At 42.8% G+C, this 20,256-nt stretch overlaps 1 protein-coding gene across 21 annotated transcripts in view; it reads left to right on the top strand.

The window, feature by feature from the left end:
• The window catches only part of PRDM16 (PR/SET domain 16), a 459,271-nt gene that overhangs the window by 427,120 nt on the left and 11,895 nt on the right, over positions 1–20,256 (top strand). For 18 of the 21 annotated variants that reach the window (XM_025212044.1, XM_025212072.1, XM_025211999.1 and 15 more), the window contains 5 exons: positions 2,557–2,644; positions 6,886–7,055; positions 8,245–8,322; positions 16,844–17,013; positions 17,923–18,097. In XM_025212044.1, the coding sequence (XP_025067829.1) occupies positions 2,557–2,644; positions 6,886–7,055; positions 8,245–8,322; positions 16,844–17,013; positions 17,923–18,097 (681 nt within the window). Of the gene's footprint in view, positions 1–2,556; positions 2,645–6,885; positions 7,056–8,244; positions 8,323–11,330; positions 11,400–16,843; positions 17,014–17,922; positions 18,098–20,256 lie in introns of those variants that run through there. The other 3 variants (XM_025211963.1, XM_025211971.1, XM_025212066.1) reach the window with 2 other exon arrangements.

Raw genomic sequence — 20,256 nt, forward strand, 5'->3', positions numbered from 1 at the left:
GGTCCACAGGGTTGACAGCCTGCTCTTGCCTTGTTTCTTGCCTGATGGGAAGAACCCAGGGCAGGACTGTCTTTCTGAACTTGGAGAAGAGACAATGAGGTACATTGGGTCTAGTTCTAGTTCAGACTCTCAGCAGGCTATTGCCTACACTGCTGGAGGTAGTGTTTATAGTCATCTTGACCATGGGAAACTCAGAGCTTAGCAGCCTTATGGGCACATAGGCAGTTCATGTGAGCATGCAGAGGGACAAACAGCAAAGGCAGTCTGCACTCCTTAGTAAAACCACAGATGAGGAAAACAGCATCTGCCTTGCTTCTGCTTCATTACTATTGTAGGTGGGAAAAGAGTGTCAGTGTCTAGCAAGGCCAAGGAGCTGAAAGCTAAGATGAGGATTAGTTGAGCCCTCATTGCTTTGCTATTAAGAAAGCCCCAATCTCTTGGCCATCACTGATATGGTGTTGCTTACTTACATGGTGGAAATAGGGCTGCTCCACAAACTAGATGCTGTCTGGCACCCGAATGCAGTCATCTGCCTCTGGTGTAAACAGGCCATGGTTTATTTTTGTAAAAGAGCTGCTGAGAAATAAATCAGTTAGTGGGGTAGAAAAGGCAAATGCTTGAGCCTGGTGCAGGATTCCTCTACCACCGGGCATTCTCAGAAGGAATGCTAAAAAAACAAGGGCTGAAAACACACTTGCCAATTAAAATAGCTGGCTCGGGAAAACTGTACAGGGCCGGAAGACAGATGTAAGTGAGGGCATCATTTGCTGCATTCCATGGGATGCAAATAGTTTGAGTAAGATGTTAAAATAGAAAGTCCACAGTGGAGTTGCTTGCAGCTCAAACTGCTGATGTAATGGGCTAAACAGCAGAGCATCCAAGTCCCAGCTTGAAAAATATAGAAATATTTTGTTTCTAAATTTCTCTATCACACATCATTTGGCTCCTTTATTTTTCTCCCCAAAGCAACTTAAATCCTTGACATTTTCTCTTGATGATATAATTTAATGCAGCCAGACAGCCATAAATCTGTGCACTGCCTTGTTAAGGTAACGTTCTCAGGCACAGAGTTGAAAAGATCAGATTAATCCTTTAGTCACTGCAGGTTTACCTCTGGTGGCCAAATTTGCACTTCTCTGCATTTCCAGTCTTTGGTATTGGAGGGTGGCAAAACTGTGCAAAATGAGGTGATGTCACTTTGCTCAGGGCTTCAGGCAAATATTTTCTTAATTTCTTTGCTGTGGGTTGGGTTGTCCCATGGAAAACCACTTGCCCAGCACTAGAAGTTACTTCCCCAAAGAAGAGGAATGGATGCTGGAGTTAGCTGGGTCATCGTTAGCTGAAGTTCACTGTATCGGCCATTGCATATTGGATTAGTCTAGTTCCTAACTATTATGTCTAAGGCACCAAAATAATAGTAATAGCAGTCATAATTTTAATAATAGTGACTAAGTTTCAGATATTTTGTTTCCCTTTAGCCAATAAAAATTATATAAATAGCACTTTGAAAGCATTTTGAATTAAACCCCTTTGGTAATTTAATCCATACAGCAACAGTCTGAAATACGGACCCAGATCTTGCTCTTATTGACACTGGAGTAATGGTTTTAAAATCACTGTTGTCATTTTACATTTCGACTGAGGAACAGAAGTAGAATGTGGTCTAGTGTTTTAAAGATGCCACAGCATTCTTTAGGGTCAGTTTCCATAACATTTTTCCCTATAGGAAATATTTTACTTTCCCATTCACACTTCACTGGATGAGTTCACCTGATGGTTTCCTTGCAAATCACCTGATTCAATGGGTATTTAAAAGCAGGGTCCTGTGTCTATATTTGATGCTTAAGTGTGGGATTTTTTAGATGGATGTAAGTGAATTCATAGGGCTTGCGTTCCAAAGTGACTTGGGGAACCCAGGCCTTAGGACCCTATCTCTAGTGTTAGGAACTGAAATTTTAGGTCCTATTTTAATAATGTTGGTCATAGGCACTTAACAGACAAACCCAATGCAAAGCAAACCTCCACAGTGGGAGGGGAAATGAATGCAAAACTTCTAACGATTTCAGCTAGCACTCATCAGAGATGCAAAATTGGGCCCAGTTCTAAATAGAAGATGAAAACAAACACTTGGAAACAAATGTCTACTGTAGACTCCACACTTCCACCTCTTTCATGCTGATGTTCAGTACATGTTGTTTCTGATCAGAACACTGTGTAGCTGTGGATCCTTTAGACCCGTGGGGGAATTGCCATGCGGCAGAGGCATCAACACAAGCCTGTACTGACAGTTCCAAGTGTTCTCTTCCTCACCAGCAAAGCAGTTTTGTAAAATATTGCCCCAAATTTGGGATTTGAGCTCAGCCTTCATGCATTTTCCAATAGCTTTCCATGTATTTGATTTATGGAACCCTGTCTGTAATTCGCATGTAAAGCCATCGATGACCAGAAACATGGTCTTTAAGTATATTTAAGAGTTCCTCAGCCAGTGACGCGTTTATTATGCTCTTTCCTATTCACAGCCCTGTAGGGTATGTAACCCTCTGTCTTGTTGTCCAGCAGGGTGGAGAAGCGGAAGGTGACAGACCCAGTGGGTGCCCTAAAGGAGAAGTACTTGCGACCCTCCCCGCTGCTTTTTCACCCCCAGGTAAAACCAGTAGAAACGCAACCATGTGCCAAGAAGTTAGAGGTGGAGAAAGGCTATATTTTAAGTCACATTTTTTCCTACCTCCCCCAAACCAGTGGCCTGTTTAAGCCTTCTCCCCCACTGCCTCACCAGCACCTTCCAATGCTCACTTTTAAAGCCAAGTTTTCACACCAGATCTGAACACAATGGGATCATTTCTATATTCTTCCTTTAGCACTAGCAAAGTGCGTGCTGCCAGGATACAAGGGAAAAACATCTTGTCCAACCTCTCTTTCTGCTAAAATGCAGGTCTAATTCTTCATGGCTACAGATTCTCATGTAACCAGTTGCATCAGTCAGTTGCAACTCCTTTATGCTCAGTTATGTCACTGTAAAGAGCTCTGCAAAGTGCAGGACCATGGAGAATCAGGCCTTCCTGATCCACTTCATTTTACAACTGATGTGATGCTACTGACACAGAAAAAGATTGTGCACCTCTCATTTTCCCACATTGATTATACTGTTGTACAGGAGCTAGGTTGTCTAAGGGGCTCAGGTACTGAGCCATCTTTGCCTCAGTAAGCCACAGGACCCCCCACAAAGGGGATGAGGAGAAGTGGGGCCATTCCCAGCCAGTGTACTGGGCTGGGGCTAGCAAAGTCAGCCAGGTGGGCTGTTGTTCCCATGCTGTACTCTCTGCAGAGGTGTCACATTGGACCTTTAACACAGAGTATTTGAAAGGTGTACCTGACACCTAAACCCAGAGCAACTGACAGTATCAGAGAGAATCCAGCTCAGTTCATGGAAAACACACTGGATAAGGAAAAATTAAAATCTGTAACGTGACAATTCTTCTGCTCCCCATGACTCCCCATTATTCAGTTGGAGATAATGCTAGCAACCCAGCCATCAGTGCACTGTCCTTTTCTGTGTGTCAAGCACCGGCTCTCCTCTCTCCATATTTGCTCCACAGTCAGTCGTGCAGTCCCTTTACATGCATTGTTCTATTTTGCTAGTGTTTCCCACCTTGGATAAATAACCCACAGGTTTGTGAAAGCTCAGTCCCAGCAGCTTTCACAGCTAAACTTAGTTCCCGCATTGTTTCACATCAGCCCCAGAGTTTGGTTAATAACTTCCCCTGATTTTTCCTTCAAGCAGGCTGGATAATGGCGACAGGCTGGTCAGGAACATCCTGTGTTTGTGTGAGTTAGAATAGTGGGGATATCTGCCTGTAAAGGATCTGATAGCGGGGAGGAGCTGCCATGGCAAAGCCAGGTCCCTGCAAGATGGTGAGGAATTGACAAGGCCCCAACAAGAGCAAGCATTGGGTGGAAGGCTATTAACATTGTTCCTGACATCCAGGCCCCCCTGCTTCCCATGGAAAGAAAAAAAGATATAAGAGGCCTGGTTATCTCTAACAGCCTACTACCAAGAATGGTCCCAAACCTACATATCACTCAGCCTGCAGCTTCCTGATAACTGATTTTTTAATACAGTACAATGGGTTACTGTACAAAGGCCACTTAAAAGAGAGTAGAATAACTGAATGATCCTGTGGTTCCCATGTTATGTCACTGATCTGGTCATGGGACTATGCTAGGTGGAAGCAGGAAGACAGAATGCTTTCATCTCTTTCATCTCCCATCGCATGGAATTCGTCCACCCTGCCGCCCTCGCACCCTGCCCTTGCCTAAATCCCATGCAACTCATGGGTGCCGTGCATCTCTACCACAGTCTTCCTGACCTGAATGTACATCCCAAAAGTTTAGAGTCCCATATCTACGGTCCAGCCATAGCATTCCTTTGACCAAGAGCACAATTGAGAAATCTGTGTATTTCGCTCCCCTGCTGGGGCTGATTCTGCAGTCCCTGCTGGCGTGACTAGTCCCATTCACCCCACACAAAGTTCTGGGTGATGCACCGGGCAGAATCCAGCCTCAGTGATACTGACTGCATGTTCATAGGGCCTTTTTTCTCTTAAAAGCCAACTAAATCTTAAGCAATGCTGATCTCTCTTCTAGTGCTCCTCTGCAGCCTCTCTTTCAGGAGTTGAATCATTCTTACATTGTCTATTTTAAACGAAACTCTAGACAACATAAATAAATGGTACAACTTTATGATTGCTTAATGACAAACCTTTTCCCACCTGTTAAGTTTCTTTTCTCCTTCCTTCCTTCCTTTTTATTATAACGAGTCACTTTTTCCCTAAATAGCAAAGTGCCTTTACCACTAGAGAGGCTGTGGCCAGCGTTTAGAAATTTCAAATGAGCCCACAGCTATCATGCCAGCAAACATCTCTGACTAAGTGCCTAAAGAGCAAAGCACAACAAAAGATATCTCCAGGTACTCCAGCAAAGGGCTGAGTGACATGGCTTTGAGAGATCCAGATAGCATTTTAACATGATGGTTTTGTTACATGACTGGCAGCTAGGGCAGAGCTTTTGCTGTAAATGAACAAGTAACCTTTTCAAGTGGCTGGCGCTAAGTGTTACTTACGATTTATCATGGGCTGTGAACCTCCAACTCAAGGGCCCCAGGTCTATTAACAAGAAATGGTTTTACTACTCCTCTTTTTGCTGAGGTTTATGAATGGTTGTCAACTTTGCACCATTTATTCTTGGGTGATTGAGACAACTTTTTTTTTTATAGAGATACATTTAAACAATATCTTGGCTCGCTTCCGCCCGCCCCTCTGAGACCTGTGTCATAAAGTGTAAACGTGTAAAAGGTCAGCCCTTCCTGTACAATAGAGCATCTAGTTTTAATATATGGCTTCCTACTACCTTCCGCTCACTCGCTGTCTCCCCTGCTTTCTCTGACTCTGTAGCTTGCAGGCTCCCACTCCCTTTAGTGCTCCCTTTTCCCTTGTGAGGTCATCACAGCTTTATTACTGGCTTGTTTGCTTCCTTCAAGTTTTCAGCCTGGTATCTCAAAAAGGCTTCTTCTAAGCAGGGAAGCTGAATGCTGATAAAGTCAGCTCAGTCCTCCAAATTGCATGTCTCCCTTGGATTATTTGCACTAATGGGTGTCACAACATCTCCCTTGGTTACTGCATGAGTATTTGTTTGGATTCCTTTGCTGCTTCCCCAGTCTGTTTATCCCTTCTACTTTGGTCATTGAATCCTGCTCATCAGCGATTGCAGCCTGATGAATCATGCCTTTGAGTAGCAGAGACACAAGAGATGATGCAGGCATCTTTGGGGCATCTGTCCCCCTGTTCACACACATTCCCCACAAGGCAGTGACTGTTAACTGAGTATCACTCTGTTGTAGCTTTCTGAGTCCTCGACCCCTGTATTCTGCCTTCCTCTCTCTCCATGCCCCATCTGTAATGTTTTAAGATGCTTTCCCAAAACTTTACTTTCCCACCTACAGGGAGCCCAGAATATTTTGCCTGGAGTTCCCTTCCACTTCAAGAAATGGTATCACAGCCACCCTTCTGTCACCTTCACTTGCTCCCTTGCCTTTTTTTGTCATCTAATTAAAAGGTTGACCTCTTAGCTCTCCAAACTCTCCATGGATTGACTCATCCTGAGCCCAACCTCAGCTCTGCCCACTTCTCATCCTTTTTTGTTCCTTCAACCTCTCACCCATCACCACGATCAGCAATAACGCCTTTACTTTGGCTTCCAGTTTCTCCAAACCCACTGGAGCACTTGCCTTTTTTCATGAAAGTTGCTTTCAGCCTAAAACTTCCCTCCCCTCTTCCTACTGGGGTGGCTTGTCTGTCTGGCCCTCCCTCTCTCCCTCTGAGTCCCTTATGACATAAGGTGAGGGGAGTAGAGTCTTATATTAAAAATAAAACCTGTTGAACCCCGATTCTGAACTGTGTTGGCTTTGGGTTCAAGGGAAAGGTTTGCTGTGTGACTTGGGTCTTGTATCTAGTGTCCCCACCTTGGCCTTGGAGAGGGGAAGCTGGGTATTTGGTGAAGTTGCTGTTAATACTAAGAATAAGCACATGCAAATAGCCTAAGGTAGGCACATGCCTAGTACCATTTCTAAAACCTTATGCAGTTACCTCAGTCAGACTCTGCTATATAAGCTGTTTTTTCACACTATTTCTAGGAGCCTGAGTTAATCATTTCTAACTTCATTGATTGGATTCAGTGCCCCTGACTCTGTAGAGCTGGCTTCTGAGGACAAGAGCAGCCATCAGCTACAGCCCCTGAGATGCACAGTGCAGCTTAAAGACATGTTTTGTGCCTCAAGTGTTCTTCTTTCAGTGGCTGCTCATAACACGGTGTTTCTACTTGTACAAACAGATGTCAGCCATAGAAACCATGACAGAGAAACTGGAGAGTTTTGCAGCCATGAAGGCAGACACTGGCACTTCTCTGCAGCCCCTCCCACATCACCCCTTCAACTTCCGGTCCCCACCTCCCACGCTGTCAGATCCCATCCTGCGCAAGGGCAAGGAGCGCTATACCTGCAGGTAAAGGGCAGGGCAGGGCTTTGTGCTGCTGGGAGATCTAAGCAAGGTAGGGGAATCACAGCTCCAAGTCAACAAGGCTACAACAAAGAACATGAACAGGACTTAAAACCACGTCAGATGGGTGCGTTACAGAGCACTCTCAATCAGAGGAGTTAGCATGCTCCATTGGGGTGGGAAGCAGCATGAGAAGAGGATTCTGGTGATCCCTTCACTCTAAAAGAGTTGGTTTGGCTTGGAAAAAATTCCTCCTCCACCTCTTCCTCCTCAAATGGGTCTAGCTGTTCTCAGGCCAAACCATTTTTTTTTAAGGCAATTTGGGGGTGGAGGTGAGGGGGAGAGGTTTGGGAGGGCAGAGTTGAAATTAGGGCTCTCTAATGCAAACTTATTGCAAGATCAGCTATGCAGAATATTGCTGTTTAAAGAAAATAGACAACATGCTGCTTTATCTACACCCATATTTATGGATCCTTTGAGTCTGCAAAATCTAATACCAGAGCTTGCAGCCTGGGCAATAAGGATCTGTAGCTCCATGCTCGTATTTTTATACAGAGTTACCAAATTTCCTTACAACAGTTGCATCACATTTTGGAGCAAATGCCAAAGGTGTTACATGCATTTTGGTGGTACACATACTGTGTCCACTTTTGCAATGTAGTTTCTGGATCAGGTTGGAAGTGGGTATTCAGAAAGCTATGGATTCTATTATTTACCATGAGAAATCCATGCTGGTTCATATTTCACATGTGGAAATATGAGCTGCAGGGTTTTATGGTGTCAAAACTTAATTCCTTTCCTTTAATACTTCCCCCCCCACCCACCCACCCCGGCCGCCCCTTTTCTGACTACTCTGGTATACATTTTTATTTAAATACATGCCCCCACTTTTGTGTTCATTGTGAAATCCATTTCCCTTTCTTATTTTCCTGCTTTTTGGTGCCTTGCAGTTGCCAAAAGCAGAACTGTTTGGTTCCAAGCAGATGATCTCATGGTTCCCCCACACAAGGGTAATTGACAGTCCCGATGGGTATTTAAGCAGTCTTTCTTGTCCATTCTCAGAATTGGACCCTTAATTGAATTTCTGTTGGCCTGTTACTTTATTCTGTGCCTCAAATGAAACAAATCATATCATCGTCTTGACCCCTCATGGCTTTAATGCACTGATGAATCCTTTGGCTTTTCCCCTTCCTAGGTACTGTGGTAAGATCTTCCCACGGTCGGCAAATCTGACGAGGCATCTCCGGACACACACAGGGGAACAACCCTACAGGTGAGAGTTTTCCCCACATGGTATCCCTGTCTCTGCCTGCCAGTTCCCTGCGGTGTTATTCTACTGCTTGCAATAAAGGTCTGCCGGCATGCTCGTGGAGGAATGAGGCAATACACAGGGTGATTAGGAAGGTTGTTTATTAGCAGATGGGTCAGAAATGTCAGACTTGGCACCTTCCATTTAGGCCCTCATTTTTATTTTTTTTTACACATACGTTAGCACAGAAGCAGTCTGAATCTGAGTGCTGTTTCATACTCCCATTAATGGTTTACTTCAGGGAGGGCTCAAGGTGCTGAATGCCTCTAAACACTGCTGTTGTGGGGGGTTGTTGGTGAGCTAGTTTGCGGACATATCTGGATTTCTTTTTTTCTTTTCATAATGTGTCAGAGTTGCCTAGAGTCAGAGACCATGGGGCCTTTTTTGGTATATCTGCTTTGAAATCTGGATGCGTAAATTTGAATTGAAATACTTCAAATGTTAAAGCTCTGGTCCCAGTTAGCGAAGGGGCGGATGTTCACACCGTGGTCTGCGCTTGCCACACACACAAGGTCAGTTGTGTGCAAACCTTCTGACACCTTCCTTTCATATCCTTATCCCTACACATGCCCAACAGATTCTGAACCTTGCATGCTTAAATGGTAGGAGCTTCATGTACAAACCCCACTCGGAACAAATGTTTTAGATATTAGTGGAGTGAATGAGAGAGGTTACACTGAAACATTTTTCATTGAAAATGGAGAGGGGGGAATTTTTGCCAAATTTTATTTTTCCTTCCATTTCTCTCCAGGTTGGTCAGAAAAATATAGATAAAAAATTGTTTGGCTGGCTTCAGTTTGAGTGCAAGTGTACAGTTCTGCAAAAACTTTGCTTAGACAAGTGAATGACAAATTGAGGCTTGAATGTCAGGCAAAAAGTATATCAAAATAATCATCACCAGGGATTCTGGTTTTCTTTGATTAAAAAATAAATAAATCCCCAATTTTTGGACATCTTTGTGTGATTAAAAATGCACAATATAGATGCACATTTTTCTGTGATTAAAATGAAATGCACTATATATATGTATGTATATATATATATATATGTATGTATGTATGTATATGTGTATATGTGTGTATGTATATATTAGTGGCATATCATTTTAATCACAGAAAAATGTGGATTATTTTGGGTTACTTTTTTTAATTAAAAAATTGGGGATTATTTTTTTTATCAGAGAAAACCAGGATCCCTGATCATCACTAGTTTTGATATGTGCCATGGTCACTGTTCTGGAGACTTATAATATTATCAAAAGTTAAGATCTTTTTCATTTTTGTGATACTGTGCTAATAGCTAATATCACGGGGATTTTAATGCACAGTCCTCAGCTCATTACAGAGATAATGGATGCATCTACACATGCAGCTAGCATGTAGCAATAAACTCTGGTACAGTTTGCACCAGAGTTTATTGCTACTGGGCCCAGTATTTACACATGCGCCTGGGACCGCAGCATGTTGAGCCGGGGCAGAGCAGCCCAGGCTGGCAGGAGGATGGGGGGTCTGCCTATCAGCCTGGAGCTGCTCTGCCCTGGCTCAGCCTTCTGCAGAGAGTCTTGCTGGGCCTTGAGGGTGCTACAGCGTGGAGCTAGCTGACAGGCAGCCCCTGCACTGAAGCACCCTTGTGCCCCAGCCAGCCCCAGTCACTGTCTACACATGTGTTTCAGTGCACTAATAACTGCACTGTAGGATAGTACTTGTCCTAGACTGCACTATCCTACAGCAGAGTTAATTAATTTACTGTGCCCTAATAGGGCATGTGTAGATGCTGACACTTTACTGTGGAGCTAATTAGTCAGCTTGCAATAAAGTGTCTCATGCAGATGTACCCAATATGTGGTAATGACTGTATAAAGAGAAGCATGAAGAAAAATGAGGAACAGCAAAAGGCCTTCTGGACAAATATACTGGATTGTTGGGGGGACTTGGGGGGGAGGGGATGGGGATGGGGATGGACAATTAGTTTAACTTAAGAATCTCCTTTCTTCCTGATTTAAACTTCAGCTACCTTTCCAGAAACTGTCAAATGTTGATTGTAGACATCAGGTAAATTCTTTTTAAGGACTCTCTGAACTGGGCAGAAATAATTTGAATGAACACTGTATATTCACTACCCACCCTTGCCTGACTAAAATGCATGTTCCCGATTATTCACAGATTGTTAGTCCAGTTTTCTTCCAAAAAAGGAGACTTACAGCTTAACAAAGGTTAGGAAAATAAAGATTTATTTGATCTGGTCTTCTCCCAGAAAATGGTCCGTGTGTGTTTTTTGTAATAGAGGTTTGACTTCTGGACAATGTTGCATTGTAATAGCACTCCTGAGAATTAGTGCTATGTTTACAGAAGAGTTTAATTATCATTGATTTTCTTTTGCTCTCTGAGAACTGTGATTTCCAACTTCAGCAACAATAATTGTTTTGAAAGCTTGTTTTGCAAATACTGACTCTGTCTGGGCAAAAGCAGGTCACCAATTCTCAGGATTTATTGTTGTTCTTATTGTAACTTTTCTTTCTTGTTTTAAGTAGTTTCTATGTTGACTGTGGCAATCAGGAGAGTTATTTGAGCAACCATATGCACAAACCTGAACAGAAACCCACACACGTGAATACAGGCCCACAATATAAACATACGAAATGTCCAATATAGATGCAGCATGGTTTTACTAGAGCAGGGAACAGTACATCTTAAGGTCTGGGTTCTAGTCCTGATGGTCACTGATTTACTTTGTGACCTTTGCCTTTCTCCAGTATCTTACATGGGGATTACATGGATTGAATAATATTGGTACAGTGCTTTGAAAATGAAAGGTGCTGTTTATGTTATTAAAGACGCATGCACTAATGCACTATGCACATTTTAAAACAAAATGGTTAAAGATGCTTCACCTGCATCATGGGTGTGTGTGTGTGTGTGTGTGTGTACTTAGGCAATAAAGTGCAAATAAGTGGCATTCTTTTCTATTCATAGTTCCTTCCTGCAGCCGACCAAAAATTCAGCAGTATGTGTTTCAAGACCCAAGAATAAAAGCAATTAAATGTAACTATTTGAATTTCCTTCTGTGGAGAGCAAAATAAGTTGCACTTGTTGTGAAATAATGACAACCTTTCTTGGCATGTCAGGAAATAAAAGAAAAAACAGGACTTGGTCATCCTTCTCCTAAGCCTTATAGTACAGGCCTCAGAGCAGACAGTTTTTAATGAAGCTCTTGCAGATAGATAGGTATTCTGTTGTTGTGTTTTCCCCTCTGTGTTAGAACAATGTATGACCAGAACTGAGAACAAGGGAAGGCTATTTGATCCAAAAGGTATTTTCCCTCTTTCAAAAGTCCATTCCCTCCAGGATGTCATCTAATTGATTCTTGAATTACACCCAATCCCAGGGCCCTAGCAATGTCGTCTGTTCAGCCATTTCCTAGATCTGCGATTCCCTCCATAAAGATGTGCTTCCTGAGGTCTGTTTTGAATTTGTTTTTCTTTAATTTCCTTTCAGGCCCCCATGCCCTGTTATCTGCATTAAGCTGAAACTAACAACTCGAGCTGACATTTACCATGTTGTTTAAGATTGCACATAGTTCAATAAAAAGCTCTTCTTTCTTGCTTGCTTTTAAACCTGGTGGAACTCCATTCAAGACCAGGGAATTATGTCAAGAAAGGACAACGGGCCCACTTGTTTATGGGGCTGTTACTGTTACTTTGACTTTACAACTCATGTTGTTTAATCTTCAAATAAACCTAAAGTTTTGTAAGGGGGACTGTGCAGCTTAAAGTTTAGAAAGCACAAGAACGTATGTATTCTAGCTGATCTGTTACCAGACAGTCAGAGTCTTACAGTGCTTTGCTCAGTAACACACTTCTATATATCATTGCTTTTGCTGCCTTTTTTTCTCCAAGTGGCTTTTTAAGCCATGTCTCCATGTTCCCTTGAGGTCAGATGGATTATCCACTACTTCTTTGCATTCCTTCTCAAAGGTTCCCAGCTCTGGCTCCTTGCTAGCCATCATTTGTTCCTGTTTATTATTTCTGAATCCATTGGTGTACTATTTTAAATTGTTTGGCAACAAACTTCACTAGCAATTTGTCAGTGGGTCCTACAAAGCATATGTGATTCCTTCTGTATGTTGTAGACCTACAGCTTCTGCCTTTACCTCTTTCTTGCATTTAAAGTTGGTCCTACTGTCTAGGCCATTTATTTAGATTAAAACCAGCAGAGAGCCAAGTAGTGACCCCTCTGGGACCACATATAATACAGTACATCTCCTTCATACCTGCTTTCACAGACATTAGATATTGCTCCTTTCAAATGGCCCTCTGTTTTCCATTTTTTTAACAAGCTCTTTATCCAACCTCTCTATCCTACCCTGGATCCCCATAGCTCATAGTTAGAGCAAGGGCCTGTCAAGTGAAACCTTTCAAAGACTTCCTGAACATCTAAATAAACTGGCTTGTATGGGGCCAAATCCCTTTTACCTTACTTTACATGAGTGCCTCCTTTGAAGTCACAGGGACTGCTTGTGTGAGTAATGGGAGCAGAAGCTAGCAGGGCCCACAATACTGGTACTACTAGCAGTGAGCACTGCTAGATGTACTCACAGAGTGCATCTACACAAGATGCTTTACTGTGCGTTAGGCTAATTTAATGTGCAGTAAAGTGTTGTCATCTTTACGTGGTCAGCAGTTATTACACAATAGATTAGTCTAATGCACCATTTTCTAGTACCTGTAGATACAGGTACGAGAAATCAGCACATTAAACTAATGCACTGAAGCGCATGTGTAGATGCTGACTACTTTTTTGTGCCTGCAAAAGCATGTTGACTATGGGAATGGGAACAGTCAGAGCTGTGATGTCTGTCTCTACCTCCACCACCTCTCTCTCTCTCACTCTCTCTCACACACACACACACACACACACACACACACACACACACACACACACACACACACACACACACACACACACAGAGGCATCCTACATGTACGTATGCATCCTACATATACATACAGAAAATCTGCATCCTAGTCATACACCAACACACACAGCATCCCTCAACTCTACAATGCCTCATTTAGGACTCGTCTGAGAACCTCTAGATTGCTTTACAGCACATAAATCTTCTAACTTGTTCCCTAGTGTGGTTGCCTCTGTTGGGAAACTGCAGTTGGTTGGTCTGTGAGTAGAGAGCTTCTTTGATTGCTTTTTAATATAGATTTTTTTTTAGTTAATCCAGGGATGGGGAGGGGAGTCCTTACCAGTTTTAATTTGATCTTTCTTTATTTTTTCTTTTTGCTATTTTTTGCTGTGCATTTAGTTTTGTGTGGGCACATCTGTATTTACAGAAATATACTATCGATAAGCCAAAGTGCCAATTTGCTTATATTGTCCTGGATGCTGCTCTTACTATAGTTAAAAAAAAACAACACAAAACCAGATCAGAAAAATCAGTAATCAGATGGCTAGGGAATGTCCAGGACATTTGAGTATTTGGGCCTTTTGTCCTAGATTTGCAGAAGTGCTGAACGCCTCAGTGGAAGCTGAAAATAATCATCATTTCTGAAGACCAGATCTTATACTTCCAAGAGGGCAATTAGAGCTGCAAACATTGTGATTAATTTTTAGTATATAATGTGTGCTGGATTTTGCTACCATCAAATGCAATTGTCCAAAGAGGTGTCATGTCCTGTTTTCTTCAGTGGTTCAGCTGACCTTTGGTAAAGTGAGGTTAAAAACAAGAAAGGCATTAGGAAAAGAATGCTGAAGTCTGAGGACAATGTAACATAACACAAGAGCTTGTTTGTTTCCTAGTATGTCCAGAATGAAGTTGCATTACATGTAGCTTCTTAATTCTCCTTGGTGATTTAATGGTAGGGATTTCATAGGTGGACATGGAATCCATAAACATTTGGGGAGAGTGTTTCATAAATGTATCTCCTGTTACTTCCAACAATAATAGCAATGTATTTTTAGAGACCAAGTCAGAGCCACAGCTGTAGCACATCTGGAAAGTGTGTGCGTGCGGCATAATGGTGATTTTTGACACTTCCAACCTCCCCCTACCCCACCATTTGAATCCTTTATGTTTTAAGAAAACAACATTATGTCCTTACTATCAAGCTGAGTCTTGTTTCAGAGCCTGCAAGGCAGACACACAAGGTCAGATCCTGCTTGTCTTCCTCACATACAAGGACTCCCCCTGAAGTTAACAAAGCTGATTACATTAGTAAAATGAGCATGATTTGGCCCAGAGTAGATAGCATTTAGTGGGTCAGAAGTTTGCAGCATGCTGCTAGAGTAAGTGGAGTTAGTCCAGGCTTTCACCAGGCCAAGAGCAGAAGTTGATGCAGAAAGTCTTTAAGCTCTGCAGAGAGTGGTAGATATGGAATGATTCCACTTTTCTGATTTTTGATGGTGGGGCATAAGGAAAGGAAATCTGCTGAGTATTGAGATATAAACAAGACCCATTTGAAGAGGGACGTTTCTGAGATTCAGGCTGGAAAGCTGCAGCACTGGAGTCCTTCCCTGTGGCTCAAAGCTGCCCTCTTCAGTAAGATAGGCACACTCTTGTTCCTCATTATAAGCCGATCCAGAACTCTGGCTTTCTCAGGCACCGCTGCATTTGTAGAGCCCTGGAAATGCCTTCTCATGGTTTCAAATCTACTGAATGCAAAGGACTAACATGTTAAATGCAATGCCAGCATATCAGCTGTGGGCTCTGATGTGACTGGCGTGAAAGGGAGGGCATTTGTCACTTGCCACTTTCTAAACTTTCTTGCTTGGCTTCTTTCATTCAGCAGCTTCCCACCTTGGGGGAAAATTTCCCTGCCTCTTCATGGTCTTTCCCCTGATCATTTCCTAATTAAACCATAGTTGTAATGAATTCTGGACTGGCTGTGCTCCACTGGGCAGGAAGTACATCTTCTTCTTGTTTGGAAAGTGTCCTTCCTGTCTTAGATAATACATAAATTAATATAAGAATAATTTACCATATTTACCCGAATCCAAGACAGCTCTGAATTTAAGGTGACTCATCAAGAATAAGATTCTAGACATGGAATATTTATAAATTTGTTATAATTTTACATGTCTGCGATCTAATTTTTGGAGGGTCACCTTAAATTTGTTCCCTCTGTTGCTACAGCGGGGCAAGCAGCATCAGGGGCAGTAGGTTGTAGTGGGGCAGGCAGCAAGGGAGTCAAGCAGCTTAACCCCTGCCCCTCGCTGTCTGTTCCTCCCCACCACTTGACCCCCCACCAGCTGCCTGCCTCCCCCCACAGTGACTATTCAACCCACGCCTGCTCCACATGGTGCCTGTACCCCCTGCTGCCTGCCCCCTTCTCTTGCACCTGTCCAGTCTGCCCCCCTGGTACCTGCACCCCCTGAGACCTGCCCCTCCTTCCCATGCCTATGCTCTCAGGGAACCTGTCCCCCACCACTACTTTCCGCTCCTCCTGCCTGCCTCTCCCCTCTTGCCTGCTCCATGCACCCACCTCCTCTCCCCTCTCTCCCTCTCCTGCTGTCATTTACCTTCCCCTTGCAGCTCTGGCTCCAGCTGAGGCCCCTCTATGGCTGAGAGTAGCTGCCTCTGGCCCCAGCCTGGCCACACAGCAGCTTCAGCCCCAGAACCAGGGCCAGAGCTGATGGTGGCCCAGCTGGGCTCAGAGGTAGCATTGTGCTCCATTCTCCCTGCCCCTGACTGGATCAGGACCTCAGCCAGAGCTGGAGCTGTGAGTGGAAGGTAAAGGGGATGGGGGAAGCAAAGGCAAGGGGGAGCAGAAGCTGCAAGGGGCAAGGTTGGTGGGGAGGGGTGGGCAGTGGCAGCATCTGCATTTTCTGCGCTGACCCCGGGGTTGGGTCAGTGTTGGAGATGCAGCTGCTGTCATCCTTCTGCCCCATTCAAATTTAAGATGAGGGGCTTTTTTCCCTATGCTGAATGTAGGGGAAAACCTCACTTTAGATTCAAGTAAATACCATATTGTGTTATTGATACGCTATCAGGCCCACCCCTTGTGCATATTTTAGCCTTCCACAAGGAGCTCACTGTTGTTTTCTGTTGCTCCAGATGCCTGTGTCATGTAGGTATCTGAGTAATGTTTTTTTTTCAGTCTTCCTTTAAACCTCCTCTCTCGCAACTCCTCCTTTCCCCACAAAATGAGAGACCTGGGAGACATAAATTCTCCTTTCATGCTTGTATATTTCTATGTGGAAAAGTAATTATTTTGTTTTAAGTTCCTATTTGTTTGGACTGGCTAACCTCTTAATTAATCCTAATCCCTTCTTCCTGTGTCTTGAATAATAATAATATCAGAATTGTCTGGGATGATTAATGCCCCATGCTTTCCAGGTCCTGAGCTGAGTAAGATTTATAGAGCAATGTTTTCTGGTAGTTGGGGTTTCCTTTCTTCTTTCTCCCTCCCCCTCCTCCCCCCCGGCCTTCTTTTTCCATTTTTGCATTGCACTCATTGGCATTTGCTTTTGTTTCTCAGGTGTAAATACTGTGACAGATCATTCAGTATTTCCTCTAACCTCCAGCGGCACGTCAGAAACATTCATAACAAGGAGAAGCCATTCAAATGTCACCTGTGTAACCGATGCTTTGGGCAGCAGACCAACCTAGACCGACACCTGAAGAAGCACGAACATGAGAATGTTCCAGGTAGGAGACACTGTCAGGTGCAGCCTTTATGAGAGGCAGTGGAAGGAGAGCCCTCTGGGACTTCACTCTTCCTGCAGCCTCACTCATTTCTTGCCAGTGAGTATCATCCTCAGGCAGCAAATGAAAAAGTTCACATCTTTGCTTCAGATACTGCACTCCTAACAATGGAGAGAAGTACTGTTATCACAGTGTGTAACTCTCTCTCTCACACACACACACATATGTGTAGTTGAACAAGAAAGCAGAGTTTTATTGTTTAGTTAGTGGAAGAGATAGCAGCTCTGGATTCAGTTCTCAGCTCCGCCACAATTGCCCTGTGCAATTTTGGAGTTTAAAACTCTCTGTGACTTTTCCTTATCTCTCTACAAAGGAAAAAAAAGGCAGTGTTAATACCGCATGCCTCAGAAGGGGCTTCTGAGGACACACTTACTAATGATGGTGAGATGTTCAGGAGCAATAGTGATATGGGCCCAATAAGCATTTATCTAAAGAAATCTCTTTAATGCAAAAAAAAAAAAAAAAGACTGTTAAGACATGGCTCTAACTTAAAAAGACAGGTAGAATTTTCTTTGAAAAAGAAGAAAAAGAGGGGAAGGGAACCTACACAAATTAAATGTGTTTTAGCTCAGAAGAAATAGAAAGAGAATTTTAGAGTGGGTGCACCTTGGCAAGTGTATTTATTCTCTACATGCTAAATATTAACAAATGAATAATCTCCAGGCATTTTAAGTTAAGAAAAACCATAGTTACACTATTTTTAATTTTTGAAACTTCTCTGGTGTTTAAAGTCTCAATATACACTAAGTGATGTGTTGCATAAATATTCCTCCTGGACTGTCTGGGTAGCAGTTTTGGTAGTATCTGATTTGATAGTATCTGATTTTCTCCCCTGATTGCTCTCGTGTCCAGTGAGCCAGCACTCTGGAGTCATCACAAACCACCTTGGGACCAGTGCCTCCTCTCCAAACTCGGAATCCGACAACCATGCACTTTTAGACGAGAAAGAGGACTCGTATTTCTCTGAAATCAGAAATTTTATTGCAAATAGTGAGATGAATCAAGCATCAACTTTAGCAGATAAAAGGTAAATAAGCCAAAAAATCACATTACGGTACCCGTGAGATAACTGGCTGATTTATGGCAATATTTAGGACTTAAATACAGTGTGTAAAAACAATGATCTTACTATACCCTCAGTCTAGAAACTGTAGAAAGTAGTCACAATTCATGGAAACAACTAGTGGCAGTAGATCTGGGGAGAATGCAGCCTAGTGGTTGTTCCCTCTGTATCCTGCAGAGTGAACCCAAAAGGACTGTCTTGTAAAAACCTTATTTTTCCCTAACTAAAAAATCCAGTGGTGTTGACCTTCCACCTGACCTCACACATTTAATCCATCTCACTAAAGCCGGGAGATTATTGCCTAAGGAAACAGAAGCATGCAATCTGTTTGTGTCATTTCTAATCTGCCTGCTGTAATGGGTGGGAATATGGCATTATTGATGTCAACAAATCAAAACATGTAGTGACCCAGGTATTCCCCATGCAAGTGTTTTTACTCTTCATGGATAGACATGAACCCATTTCTATGTTCCTTTGCTAAACCTGATCTTGGGCCCCTGTTTGGAAGCATCTGTAGTCAGATGTCCCACTCCTTCCACCCAAACACTCTCCATATAAAAGAAAGTGTTCCTTCCTATAAAAAGGGCTTGATAATCGTCTAATTCATGGCAGAGGCTTAAAATTAACTGAGGCCTTGATCCACCAAAAATGTAGGGCTTCACAAAACCACCAACCTCTTCTTCACTATCCTTCACTGCCTTAATGTGGTCTTGTAGGATTGACTCGTGATTCCCCTCCTTCCCTACTATGGATTCTTTGGCCAAATCTAGACCTCTTTGAACACGATGCAGTTCCCCCAGTCTCCCTGGAATGTCAACTGCTCACAGTAGGTCTGCATTTTAGTCCTTTGACCTGCCCTTTCGTTGTCTCCCCCTCTGAAAGTCGCACAATTTCAGACTAGACCACTCTTGCACTGGATCCCACATACCCCTACAGTAGGTCTCCACCATCATGATCCTCCATTACGCTAACAAGCGGAGAAATTGGGCAGATGCTGGATGTCTCTGCTATGTGTAGCTCTGAACTCCCCAGCTTGGCAGCCTTATGTTTCCGGCTGCCACCATAGCAACAATATCCTTTTGGAATTTTGCATGGGGAATGCACCACTTAGGTTCACCCAGAGGGCTTGTAAAAGTGTTAAATTTAGATGCATTTTCATTTTTTTCCCAGTTCTGTGGCCTTCATTTCAGGCCTGAATCAAAGATAAAACAATACCGTCATAAATAGACTCCATACAAGAGTTTTTGTTTAGGTTGCACACACAGAAATAAAACAGGGGAAAAAAGTTCACTGCCATTTCCTGGGGGAAATTCAGAATCTTTTGACCTTGTGCCTGATGTAGACAAAAAAATAGACAAGAAGAGAAGTCCTCAGCAGGCTGATATAATTGATCCACAGGGAGAATCAAATTTGGGCCTGTACCTTAAAGAAAATTGATCAAAATTCTCTAAAACAAACATGCTGCTGATGTGTTTAGACTAAGTGACAAGATCCAGGGCTTGGAAAACATCTGAGTTTCCCCTTAATTTTTTAAACCTTATTTTGACAGAGTGATATTTAATCTACAGAAAGACCCAAAAGGACATTCTGTGTTGTACAAATGTCACTCCACTCCAGGCCAGTTGTAATTATGTTTCCGCTACTCTGTTGTTTTCACAAATAGCCATGTAATGCTGATATCAAGTTTGAAGTGTTTGGGGGGGTTTTTTAACCAAAATGTTTCTATGGGAACTCTGCATAATGAGTATAACCAGTGCAATCCATATTAAACAAGAGTCTTCAAGGACAATCTTGATTTTAATATTCACTTTGTTGTGGAAACTTTCTGGATGATGAAGTTAAATTTGTATCATTCCATCTAGTATTATCTCAGTGCATTCAATTTATGCATCATTACAGTCGGGACATCAGTAATCTAACATGGGGTATTTAAGTTTTGCTGGCAGCTTAGATATCCCTTGTCCACATAGATTTAATTAGGAATAATAGCAAAAAAGGGAATTTAGTCTGGTCATTCAGGTTCACATTTAGGAAACTGCCTCTGTCTGACTGTAGAACTTTGTCCCTAAGGAAACTATTATTTTGGTCTGTACATCAAAAAGCACAAAGACATGACTCTTTCC

Source organism: Alligator sinensis, unplaced genomic scaffold (genome assembly GCF_000455745.1).
Source record: "Alligator sinensis unplaced genomic scaffold, ASM45574v1 scaffold366_1, whole genome shotgun sequence".
Lineage (NCBI taxonomy): Eukaryota > Metazoa > Chordata > Crocodylia > Alligatoridae > Alligator > Alligator sinensis.